Source organism: Eublepharis macularius, chromosome 13 (assembly GCF_028583425.1).
Source record: "Eublepharis macularius isolate TG4126 chromosome 13, MPM_Emac_v1.0, whole genome shotgun sequence".
Lineage (NCBI taxonomy): Eukaryota > Metazoa > Chordata > Lepidosauria > Squamata > Eublepharidae > Eublepharis > Eublepharis macularius.
Window position 1 is genome coordinate 51,909,418 of NC_072802.1, and position 13,625 is coordinate 51,923,042.

General features: G+C 43.2%; 1 protein-coding gene across 1 annotated transcript in view; it reads left to right on the top strand.

Annotated features, from left to right (window-relative positions):
* The window catches only part of BICDL1 (BICD family like cargo adaptor 1), a 70,835-nt gene extending 63,507 nt beyond the window's left edge, over positions 1-7,328 (top strand). The window contains exon 11 of the mRNA XM_054996912.1: positions 7,128-7,328. Within this exon, the coding sequence (XP_054852887.1) occupies positions 7,128-7,328 (201 nt within the window). The remainder of the gene's footprint in view (positions 1-7,127) is intronic.
* Positions 7,329-13,625: the final 6,297 nt, after the last annotated feature.

Sequence of the window (13,625 nt, forward strand, 5' to 3'; positions counted from 1 at the left end):
CTTGCTTTCCAAATGACAGTTTGAAGCTGGTTTGCAGTCTTGATTTGGAGGGCAAGCCTAATCTGCTGGTTTGTGCTGAGCTATGAGCTTTGGAAACGTTGGTTTGTGCTGAAGCAGGAGCGACTTCTTATTGAGTTGCAGTGCAAAGGCAGAGGAGGGAGCATATAAGCCCAAGGCTCAGTCACATAGCACCAAACTATGGTTTGGTGTTACAGTCTCTCAGCCAAGCCAGTTTCTTTGCTTGATTGCTGGAAACATCTACAGTGAACTCCATGGGGATCAGATTATGGGAGGGGGCTGCCCATTGCTGGGGTGTGAATGGTCTTGCCCTGCAGCATGGAGCTGGTCTTCATGATCTTTTTTTGAATGATTGGTTTAAGGGCATCTGTTGGTTGGAGTCTTATTGAACTTGAAAGCGGATCTTGTCATGCTTATGTGTAGATTTATGAAGCCAATAATGCTGTCCACTTGACGACAGTATAGTAACAAGAGCAAACCTGCTTGTTGTTATCTGAGGATATTCACTAGACTGGTTCATGTTTTGTAAATGTGGAAGTTCTCTATAAACTGGAGGAATGGGGAATCTGAGTAACCGTATTTATTACAGACACAAAACAACATGGGAATTGTCAGAGCACAATTGCAAATTTTAGTTGGGATGATGGAAAAAGTTTCCAGGGTGTGTCCAAAGGTCAATTAGAGATTGAAATTATCTCTTGGACCAGGGTTCGGGGAGCAGGGGGTTGCCTTCAGCCGTGTTTCTATTATCCTAGCCTCCATGCTAGGCAATGAGCAATTCTTAAATGCACACAAATGCATCTGTATATGTAATCAAGCAAGAGCTGTGGGTGATTGTGTGTGTTCCTGTGTCCTCGCTGCTGAATCATACAGTACCCATTAGATCAGTAGCACTAAACAAAAATCTGGCTGGTTGTTTTGAATCAAAATATGAACAGCTCTCCTTATCTCTGAACCTCCTCCTATCACTCCTTCTGTCACTAGTGCCCATGTGAAATTTTATCTCCCAGAAAATTTGATCTTCTGCATCCCTCATGATAGTTGCACTGATTTTTAAGCACTGAAGAACTACACCAACCTTCTCAGAACATTCTTAAACTACATAAAATCTGGAGGGTTCACTAATTTCATCTGAAGAAGTAGTAGTCCACAAAAGTTTATACTGAAATAAAAATGCATTTGTTTGTGCTCCGTGGTATCACAACATGCTCTACTATCAGCGGCTTGAGAGACAGGTGATAGCAAGCTTATAACCCATTACATATATAAGGTAAAAACTCAAGGTCAGTTCACTGGTTGTAGCAGTTTAGAGATTGTGCCAGCACTGTATTGAGTAAATTTTGTGAGCCTCATCGGTATCCATTTGAATTTGATGGTTACTCCTAGCAACCAAGCACTTGCTGTGATAATCCGCATATGAGCTTAAAAACCCTTGTTTTTTACATTGGCTTCACCCATTGTCTAGTTAATACTCACTAGTTTTTTACACTAGAGTCCTCTTGAATTGTGACTCATTCTCATGCTTAAGTCCCAAGGAGGCAAGCAGCTTTGGTAGCTGAGTTCATGCCAAGCACCTTGGATTATTTCACCAGGCTAACCTCAGGATGATATTTAAAGGATCTGTGTATACCTAAGTGTGTGTGTATGTATTGTTACTTACTAGAACATCCATTGATATGAAAGGCAGAGTGTGCATAGAATGAGGGAGTGTTCTGAGAGCCAGCTGTATCCACACGAAGAGTCAGTGAGAGTTTTTGAACTAAGCCTGATAAATCCTGTATTCAGATCCCCAGTCACACAAGCCTCACTGTGTAAGATCTGGGTCCAGTAGCACCTTAAAGACGAACTAGATTTCCAGCCAGTTTGGTGTAGTGTGGTCAAGAGCAGCAGGACTCTAATCTGGAGAGCCGGGTTTGATTCCCCTCTCCTCTACTTGAAGCCAGCTGGGTGATCTTGGGTCAGTCACAGCTCTTCCAGAGCTCTCCGAGCCCCACCCAACTCACTGGGTGATTGTTGTGGGGATAATAACAATACACTTTGTAAACCAGTTGTCCTGAAAGGTGGTATATAAATCAAATGTTGTTGTTGTTATTATTGGACACGGATCTTGCTCATCGACTACAGACCAGCCAGGCTACAGTACCCACCTGAAACAAGCCTCACTGAGTGACCATGAATCTCACATACTCTCAAACTAACATACCTTACAGGATAGTTGTGAAGATAAAATGGAAGAGGAGAGAACTGTAGGTGCTGAGTTCCTTAAAGGAAGGGTAGGATAAATATTTAATAGGCAATGTGAAATATTTGGAGTATCTTTCTAAACTCTCTGTATACAGAGACACACAATGTCCTGTGGGATTTCTGTCCGTGAGTGCTGGGCTACACACTGTTGCAGGGAGACAGAGGGATTTGTGCCTCCCCCTTGCAGCATTGCCTGCCACTGAATGGGCAACTGTTTGATTGTCGGTATTTCTTTTCCTCCCGTATAAGACAGATACTGGGTTGGAAGTTGGAACCAGTGAAAATTTCCGCAGGTGGAAGGGAGGCAGTCTTTTGCCAATTCCATCCTCCCATGGCAACCTGTCAACTTCATTGATGTTGTTCCTGGGATTCCATTGTCCCCCAGGAGCACTTTCAGGAGGGCATTTTAGGCTGCAGTAAATCCCTTTCATCAGCAGAGATTTTGCATGGGATGCAACCTAATACTGATACTTCAGTTGATCTGGGGATATGGCTGGAGCCTATTTAGAATGGATCCTTTGGTGCATCTGGTGATGGGCAGAAGTAGTTTTTAAGCTGTGTAGGTTGGCATGCCATATGGACCCTTTTGTGGAAAGACTTGACTTAGCTCATTCAAGGCCTTGTAACCTCCAGACTGGATTATTGCAACATGCTTTATGTGGGACTGCCTTTGAAAAGTGTTCTGAAGAAACTAGTTTAAAATATAGTGGCTGAATTACTAACTTGAGGTCATTAAATGGAGCATCCCAGCTACACTGGCTGCATTTTTTGTTAAGCATAATTAAGTGCTATTGTTGGTGTTTAACCCAAAACAGCTGTCTTGAGGGTCATCTCCTTCCACAATTACCTACCCAACCCCTTCAGTTAACACCTGGAGTCCTGCTGCGCATCTCTGTGCTGTCTGAGCATGATGAGTTTGGATGTGTGATAGTCTTTGAATTATTAATTAAAAATTGGTACCTGTATTTCAATTAAAAGGGAGCATTTGGAGATACCTTTGGAGAATGGGCTAATCCTGTCCCTGGAGATTTCCTTTCTCACTCCCCAGCTTGGAGTAGGATTATGTTTTTCTTTCTTAGTGCCAAACTAGACATAACATGTTGTGTTGAGGTGGGGGGGGGGGGCGGACAAGAGTGCCTCAGCCCTCTGAGCTGTGGCTTGATTGGGATCGCATCCCAACATTTTTATATCACTTTAATATTTTATTTTATTCAGCTTATACCCTGCTCTTTCTGCAAGCGGGCTTAGGGCTAAGTTACAACAAGAATGTACAATTAAAAACATCACAACAGCATAAAAAACAGCTTGACATCTAAAATAGACCTGTGTAAGCTGTCACGTCTAGTTTGGCCCTCAAATAACAGCCAATTTACATAGTTCCGTTGAACTCCATAGAACAATGATATCTCCAGTGTTTTCAGATGCTGGGTTTGTGTTAACCATGGTGTCTAGGGACAAGGTTGTGCTTTTTACATATAAAAATAAGGGCCTTGTAATGGCAGGAATTTGTTTTGACAATTGACTGTTTGCATGTATCACTTTTTGTTAATATTTGCTTGGTTTTTGTCACCTTTTTTGTCAGCTTTTTCTTAAATTCAGATACAGAGTATTAATATACTTTTATCACCTTTGGGACTACCACAGAAGCTTACTTAGTGACACACTGTCAACTTTAACATGCCTCATAGAGTTGTGAGGGTAAAATGGAGGGGGGAGAACCATTCAGGAGAAAGTTGCTGTAGCATAGTGGTTCAGTGGTTGTATTGCAAATCAGCACTCTGCAGGTTCAAATCCCACTACTACTATGAATTCAGCAGGTGGCCTTGGGTAAGCTATCAGCCCCAGCTCCCCCACTGTATTGTGGGGATAATAATACACTGACTTTTTTCACTGCTGTGAGTGGGGCACTAATCTGTCTAGAAGAGCGATATATAAGTGCAGGTGTTATTATTAAAGGCATGGTATAAATGAAGCAAATACATTCAGTCAGGGTTAAAAAATATTGCAGAAAAGGATACCCCGCCCCCCACCCCCCGTATAGCATTTATTGTTATGTTGTCACATACATTTATTTTGGATTAGTTGAACTATTCATTTTTTGCCATTACTCTTTAAATATTCTTTGGTGAAGGAAAACCGCTGTTTCTACTGCTTTTGAGCTTCACGTCTAACAGTATAAATCAGGAGCTATTAATATGAATTAATCTTATGGGCCTCACGCCTCCACACTGACATTCGGATTTGTTTTCTGTTCAAAATATTATAGGGTATTGTCTTTTTTTCAACATATCTTGATTTCCAATTGTTATGCGTGAGAGCTGCCCCATCCTTCATCCACATCCTATTAGTGGGCACTTAATTTTCTGGTCCCCCTCCTCTTACAGATTTCAGTAACTGATCTCCTTGCCTGTTTCTAATGAATGTAACCCCCCCCCCTTTGCCTTTATTTTTTTTCTTACCTCCCTGATGCTGTTTCCATGGCACCAGCCTCCACAAAGTTATTGGAGAGGCTATGGGGGAGGGAATGTAATGGGTTTGGTTAAGGAAGTAGTGAAGATGATGTTGTTGCCAAAGTCCAACATGACTTTGATGGAATTTTAAGAGGTAGCTAAAGTGCTGCTTAGATGTTGCATTTCTACAGGGAACTGCCACTGTGAAAATGATTCACTCCAAATTCTCACTAGTAATGTAACCTTGAAACACTAGCCTTGCAGCACAACATAAGAGAGACTATTGTCAAGGGCTTGCTCTTGGGAACATACTATACTATTGCCTATTTTGGAATAGTTACACTGGCTGCCAGTTTGTTTCCGAGTTCAATTCAAGGTGCTGATTATGATCTATAAAGAAAAAAAAGGAAAAGGGGAAAAACAACAACATCCCAACAAAAGAAGGGTAACCCAAAAAGGTTGAGACAAAGAAACAAAATTGAGTATTGCTCCAGATGTAGTAGAAATCAATAAGGAGCTGGTATAAACGTTTAATCAAATAATAAATAATACAAAAATGCAGTTTAAAAGCAACAGTGTAAGTACCATGCGATTGTATATTAAGACTAACAATTTCCAAATATACAGGTATTGTACAATTTTTCACCATATTTACAGAACTAATTGTTTTTTACCCTAAGGCATTCCTCAGTGGTATAATCTCATGTGATGCACCCCAAAAATATAACTATTAAATACAAAGTACCTGACCATGCATAAAGTGAACCTGAAAAGAAGGGGGGGATCTTGTATATATTATTGTATATCTATTATTTATATACATATGGTGAAAATTGTACACCAAAAACTGTATATTTAGAAAGTCTTCATTTTAATATACAATGGTATGGTACTTAGGTTGAACCACAATGTTATTATTTTTAACCACATTTTGTTTTATTTATTGTTTGATTAAACTTTTATACCAGTTCTTTATTAATATGAATTACATTTCGAGCAGTACTCACTTTTGTTTTTCTGTCTCAACATTTTTCGTTACCCTGTGATCTTTATAGTTCTTCACAGCCCAGTAGGGTTGCCACGTCCCCCCACCCCCCAGGTGGGAAGTGGGAGCCCCGTCACCTACCTGGTATTCCCTAGTCGTGCACTTCCAGGAACTGATGTCATCTTGTGGGCTGCAGGCCACCCTGGGAGCACTTCCACGCTCCACATGGGTCTGAATGGGGGCCGATCTGGGCCAAATTGGGCCATTGTGGACCGTGAAAGTGCTGCTGCACTCCACATCGGCCCAATCCTGGCCCGATTTGGGCTGATTCGGCTTGAATTGGACTGCTGCGTGTGGACTGCTGCGTGTGGGAAGACTGCTGCGCTCTGCAGCAGCCTGATCTGGGCTGAATCAGGCCTGATTTGGACTGCTGCGGTGCGTAGGAACGTGCTGTGCAGCCCAGGAGTGCAGCCCAGGAGGCACATCCCCCCCCCCGCCAGCCATTGGGGGATTGGCAACCCTACAGCTCAGGGCCTACGTATCTGAAGGACTGTCTTCTTCCATATGATCCTGTGCATCCACTCAACTATCATCTACAGGCCCTGCTGAATGTTCCCACACTTAGAGTGGTGTGCTTGACATGAACCAGAGCCAGGGCCTTTTCTGCTGTGGCTTCCACTCTGTGGAATGGGCTCCGTGGAGATCTTTATGACTCACTGCAAGTCCCATTTGCTTGCCAGGGCTTTTGATGGGTTTATAAACAACTGGCATCTTTTAGGTATGGGGTGGGAGCAGTATTTGGGTTTTGCTATTTTATTTTGGTTTTAACTTCTTGTAATGTTTTAGATATTACTGTAAGCTGCCTTGAGCCAAGAGGAAAGGTAGGGTAAAAATATTTAATAAAGAAAGGAGAAGCCTGTTGGAGCAGGCTGAACACCAATCTGATTCAGTAACCTGTATCTGACCAGCTGCCTCCAGAAAACTCAAAAGCAGGACCTGAAGGCAACAGTCCTCCATATGTCTCTCAGTATCTGGTATTCAGAGGTATACTGCCTCTGTACATGGAAGTTTTGTATCAGTATGGTGTAATGGCTAGTGTCAGACTAGGATATGGAAGACCCAGGTTCGAATCCCCACTCTGCCATGGAAGTTTGTTTTGGAGGACCTTGGGCTAGTCACACACTTTCAGCATAATCTAGCTCACAGGGTTGTCGTAAGGATAAAAGTTTACCATTTCAGTGTCATGGTGTGCCCTGTGGTTTAAATGGCACGTATAGCTTTGGTCTATAGTGGCCTGTGTCACTTTACTTTCTTTTCTTCCCTCTATAAAGTACCTTTTACCACATCCCTGCAATTCAGTTCTCCTCTTCACAATGAAAACATTCCCTATCCACTCCTGTTGTTAATGGCTTCCCTTCTTCCTGCTCCAGGATGATATGCAGAGGGTCATTGACCAGCAGCTGATGGATAAACATCCAAAGGAATGGAGCCAGCCCACTTACTCCTTCTCCAGTGGTCCTGGAGCAAAGCGGCGCAGCAGACCCTCTCCCTTGCTGAGGCCAGAGCAGCAGGGGACCGAGCCCATCGGGGCAGAAGGGAACCGCCTATTTTCTTTTTTCAAGAAAAATTAATTGGAACAGATCAAGCACTTTCCAGTTTTGGGGTTTTTTTTTTTACTTTTTGGGGTGGGAGGGGAGGTGAAGGAAGCTGGGGAGGGTCAGCGAGCCCAGCTGGTGATGGATGGTCCCAAATTCTGATCAAAGAAGAAACCGCCAAAGGGCAAAGGATTTAACCCTTGAACACTGCACTATTTGCAACCCACGTGGTCTGAACTCAATGTTTACATATGTTTTAGTGAAATTGCAGATCTCCAGCCGTGATAGCAATTGAAAGGACTTCCTTCCTATACCTTAAGCAACATGAAAAAGAAATCGCAAAACCTTCAGGGTCTATTGTTAGGTCCACCCTGTTTCTGCTGTGAGTATTCCAGATGTCTTAAAGTCATTCTCTTCTGCCAGAGGGAGAACTCTAAAGGAGCCAGCTCCAGGTGTCAGCTAGGAAAGAGGGTGACAAACGGCTATAAATGGGGTGCTGATAGAAAGAGGCCCAATTCTGTACTGATTGAGAGAGTCCATTCCCTTCAGTGGCATGGTCTGTCTGTCCTTACCCTGCAGCTCAGAGAGCCATGACAAAGTTTTGTGGAAAGTCACAAGTGCTTGAATTGGGCACATGAAAAAAGATTAAATATGTGCAACAAGTACCAAGATGCAGAACCAGAGTTCATGGCTGTATCTTGGAGTCATATCACATGCATATTTTACAGGAAGTTGATTCTCATGGCGGGGAGGGGAGAGTTGACTTGGCATGAACATACACTTCAAAGAGAACCTATTGATCACTCTGAATTTCATTTCTCTGGTCCCCCCCCCTTTTTTCTTTCTTTCTTGGATAGCATGGCTTTATGGGAATACACACATTCCTACAGAGCTAAAATTGGAAAGCAGTCTGCAGGCAGAAGCCAAATTCTCATAGTCTTAGTCAATTGTTGTAACCTACAAGAAGGAGAGCAGGAAGCATTCCGTGAAAACATCGATGCCTGCCTTTCAAAGGGCCAGTTCAAAAAATTCTGTGAGTCTTTAGGAGCCCCACTGCTCTACGCCCCCCCCCCCCTGCTCAAGATTGCTCTTAAACTAAAAGCACATGGTTTGTTCATATCTAATCCTTAATCCACCTTCCCCTGCTGTTATCCTGGGCGTAGAAGAAGGGTGGACTGGGGATTGCAGAACAAAGTGATGGGAGTATGGCATTTTCCTGGTGGGGGGGTGGGGAGGAAGAACTGCTGCCCGGATGCAGTCTGCTTCTCCTTCGTAAAGAACATCTTTGGTAGTTAGGAGATAATGCTGGTTTTAGAATCAGAAGGGGGATTAGGGATTGTGATAATTCCAGGCCTCTAACTGGGTGAAATGACTTCTTTAGGGGTAACCATTTGTCTGAGTGTAGCTACTTCGGACTACAAGTGAGGCCTTATATGATTGAATGCTCCCTCATACAACAACATCCCCTGTACATTTTTTTTTAAAACCTTGCATATTCAGAAGGCTGGGCTAGAACCCTTTCCCCTGACATGCTGGATTCTACAAGGAGTACTTTTTTTTTTTGTATGGGGGAGCATTGTCAGCCAGATCCCTACCTGCAGTCTGAAGTGGTTTGGCCAAAACAGGGGTTTGTCATCTCAGCAAGAACCAGCCATTTGCCCTCTGCAGATAGATACCCTGACTTGCCAGCTGCTGGACCCAGCTACCTGTTCAGGCACGCAGATCTGGAACCCAGTACTGCAGACAGCGCAGTCTTTGCTCAGTCTGCCATACCAGCCAGCCTGATGCACCCTACTGCTGTGTTTGGCAGGGCCCATTTAGATAGAAGCGGTATGTCGAGCTCCTGAATTTGAGCCCTGTAGATAACAGCCTTTGTCTTGTAGCTGTCGGGTAGTGCACAGAGTGCTGGATGAGAAAGCTGGTAGAGAGCTTGCAATTTTTGATGGAGAAGAGAGAGGGGCCTGTATTCTGATTCTGTTATCAAGTGCCAAGGGCTTAGTCCTTCGTACTGCCTCACCTGGAGTCTAGTAACAAGGGCTGTCTTTAAGTTGAGCAATTCCACACGTCCTCTCCTTCCTTATGAGACACTGCAGGTGTTTCTGAAGTAGCAGCCACTAGCCTTGGCCTCTCCTTGCTGGCCCACTTCTCCTGAAACACAGAAGGATAGAAGGGGAGCAGTAGGATCAGGGAGCACAGTTGCAACCTGAGGAAGAGGCTTTACATTAAAGAATGGAAATAAGTGGAAGGCAACATGGAAGGTTCTGCTGTGTATGAAAACTGATACCTTGTAAACTGGTCTTGTTTTTCTGGGCTTAGCACATGCAGGCATATGCATGTGTGAACTCTGTCATGTGCACCTGCCTCTCATTGTTTTTGTTTTGACTTCTGACATATCTTCTCCCCACCCCATCTTCCTCAGGTAGAAAAGGGAAATGTTTTTCGATTTATCCCTCACCCAGCAAGGGGGGAAAACCCCCAAACAAATGGCATACTTTCGTGTATCCAAGTGGGTGACGGTAACTCTGCAGCAGTGCCCAAAGATACATGGGACTCTTCTAGTCCCTAGAAGGGGAATCCAAACTGTGAGCATGGAAAAGTCTTCTAGGGGATAGCAATAAGAAGTTAGTACACATTCCTGTTGTGAGGTCAAGAGTCCTTGAGAGGTTACCAGAATTGATGGTTTACTTAGGAGCGTAAGCAGAGTTGGAAATCCACACTGAACCAAGGGGTTCCTGGGCCTGAAGGGCCATTAAGGCTATCATTATGGGAAGCCACAGGCGGTAACTTTGATGATGTTAATACTGTAAGCATCACGTAAGCACTTTATGGAAGCCATCCCTGTAGAAAAGGCACAGTCGATAAGACTGTACTTCAAAGGGATAAACACAAATGGGAATGAGAGAGGGAAAGAAAGAGCCTGAGCAACTAACAGAAATTCCTAGCTTGCTGCTGTTCTTTTCCAGCCCAGGCTGAAGAATCGTGTAAATAAATGTACGAGGTGGGCCAGGCCCCCCACACCTGACCTCCTATCCTGGGATGATCGCCTGCCTCACTCCTGCCGGTTCCTGTTGCCCTTTTGGACAGGAGCATCCAGCCTTTCTAAAAGAATCCTGTAAAAGTATTACATTAGTCAGTGTGGGAAGGAAGGTTGGTTGCTAAATTCAGCTGTTCACTAGTCTGAACTACAATTGTCAAGCTCCAGGTGGGGCCTGGAGATTTCCCAGTATTACGTCTGATCTCCAGACTACACAGATAAGTTTCCCTCCAGAAAATGGCTGCTTTGGAGGAGGAACTGCATGACACTATACTCCTCTGAGGTCCCTCCCTTCTCTAAACGTTGCCCTCCTTAGACTCCACCTCCAAATCTCTAGGCATTTCCCCACCTGGAGCTGGCAACCTAGTCTGAATATGATACCTTACATCAAACCTACAGTATATTCAGCTCCTGTACTAAGGTGAGGAGCCAGGCAAAGCCAATTTTTTTTCAAGGAATATGTTTTGAAAGTTCCTTATGTATTTTGAAACCTTCGGGGGAATCTAGAAAAATACACAACTTTTAGTAAGCCTTAGAAAAAGCTTCAAAATAAAACATTACACTAAAATATTTTTAAAAACTACAAAGCTCACTCCCAGTGTTATCTGAATTGAACACATTTTAAAAATGTGACTACAGAAATCACAGTCACTAATACAGAAAACCTACATTTCGGATACATAGCCATGTTGTCTTGCACTAGAACAGCGGGATTTGAGTCCAGTGGCGCCTTAAGAGATAAACAAGATTCAAAGAGTCAAAGCTCCCTTCTTCAGATACTTTAAATATGTTAAATTCAATTACACTGAAAATTAACTTCACTGCCTTATGTTTTGTTAAAATGCATTTTAGTGTATTGTTTATTATTCTGACGCTTTTTCCTAAGGTTTACTGAATTTCATGTTCTTAAAGATTCTCATGAAGATTTTTAAAAAATGTCTCAGGAACTGTTTCCTGTGTTTTTAATTACTTTTTACCTTTTTTGGCTCTGCCTGGGTCCTGTTGTTCATTGTTTGGTGCATGCCAAGATGAGAACAGCTTGAGGAAGGGAACAAGCAACATCTCACCAGGATTTGCAGAATTAAGTAGATCAAGACTGTGAATTGAGTGCTCCTATGCAACAAAATCTATAACCCTATGCATGCTTGCTTGGGACTAAGCCCTCTTGAACGCCCAGTCTTACTTTTGAGTGAACATATGTAGGGTCCAACTGTAATGTGGCGGTGGGTGAAGACTTATTGCTAAAATGCCATCCACCTGGTACAGGGCCAGCCATCACCCACAGGCTTTTGAGAGGAAGGAAGGGAAGCAATAACAAGGAGAAATTGGCCTCTTTTGTGTGAGGCAGAGCCCTCTCAGGCTCACTTTCATTTCCAGGTTACCTGCCGTATCAGCACACCCCTCCACGCAGGATTCTTGCAAGCCCCATTCATGCACTGCACTGTGATATTACTGAACCGTAGCCAGGGGTGGGTCTTGCTGACAAATATAGGTGGGGCCTGCTACCTGGTCCAGATTATAAATTTGGGTGCGGAGCGGAGGGTGTAAGCTGAGCAAATGGTCTCCGCCTGTTTTCTTCTTTCTCAATCATTCTGGTATGAGTTCCTGAGACATTGTCTAAAAAGGTGTCTTAAAAATTATTTTATAAAGAGTCTTAGCAAACTTCTTTAATTATTGCACTTAGAAATAGTCAATTATGCCATCTTTTACCATTCAAGCATCTTCATGAGAGGCTGGCTATGTATTAGGTTCCCCACTTGGAAAAAAGCCACATTACCAAACTCTGCCTACTGAGAACTCTGAAGCCAAAGACAGGGAGGCAGGACTTGCTAGTCCCCTTTCTCCCTCCATTGTTTAACTATGCCTGTATCTGTGTTTAGCAATTGGTCTTCCCTAGAAGGTGGCAGGTGGGAAGAACGGGGGAAATTAGCCATTCTGCAGGGAGAACAGCAGCCAGTATCTCCTGCCTCCCTATATTCGCCTGTGATCCCCTCCAGCTGTCTCTGCCTTTCTAGGCAGGAGTCTTTAGAGTTCTCATCAGGTGAAGATGGGCTATTAGACATATGGAATGTGTATCCAGAATTTTCCATTGCTTACAGGGCAAAAGAGGAAAGTAATGGTTGGGGCACGTGAGGTTCACTGTTCCAGTATTGCTCCATTCCAGAAGGCAGGTGTGAGAATTGCCTGAACTCTGCTCCATAGTGTGTGGGGAGGGGGACTCTGCCATTGCAGAGAAGTCTAGCTAGTACGCTTCTCCTTCACCTCTAGCTTTCTGTGTTGCAGGAATTCAGACATGTGATCTCTCCACTTGCAGCAGTACAACCGATGAACAAATTCATGTCTTATTTGCTGTAAGAACAAAGGCAAAAGAGGGGACTAAAAGAGTTAATGTTTCCTGCAGGATGGCAAGTTCTAGGGACAGCTTGCACCTCCAAAGAACATCAATCTGCCATTAGTCCCACATATGCTTTTTATGGAAAGGAAAGGGAGCTGTGCCAACAGGTCTCTTGGGGACTGAGTGGGAAAAAAGCACACAGCAGGGATGAACAGACAGAATGTATCTATATAGGTATGTACATACCACACAGTGCAGTAATTTTTGTATGTAGCAGTAATGTAAATAAATATATGGTTTTTTATAAAATATTCTATAAAGGCATATTTTAGTAGAAAACACTGCTCTACTGCTTCTTTTGTAAATAGTTCTCATCCAAATAAAAAGAATTCTTTCTATGGGTTTTGTCTTTGTGAATTACTTAGTGGATAATACTGGGATAGTAAATCCACATCTTGTGCCCGACTGGGACAGTTTGCTATGGCCTCTTTTTCCATCCGGTGCTAACAGATATGGTCACACCAGAGGTGGTTTGGTGAAGAGTGAGATGATCTATGTGAAAGATTAAAGTAGGAGTAAAAGTCTTCTAGCAAAACAAACATCCTCTTTGACTGAGGTGGCTGTGCATACTTTTCATTTGAGAAGAAATTATCCACATTCTGTATTAATGTAAACCCAGTTGCATCCTGCATAAGTTATGCAATTAAGACATATTTTGGATCATTTATTCTACTTTCACTAATGATGATGCATTAAAGCATTGCCCATTGGAAATCTCATTCAGCAGCTCTTCTGCCTTCTGAGATTGCACCAGGCACCGCCTACATCCTTTGTGCATTTTCACATTGAGGAGTGGAAACTTGGGAATGCTGAGTTTGCTTGGGATTTGTTGAACAATCTGCAGCCCCAGCCACTTCTGTTTCCACTTCTCATTGCAGACAGTTTATGAATAAATTTCCTAACT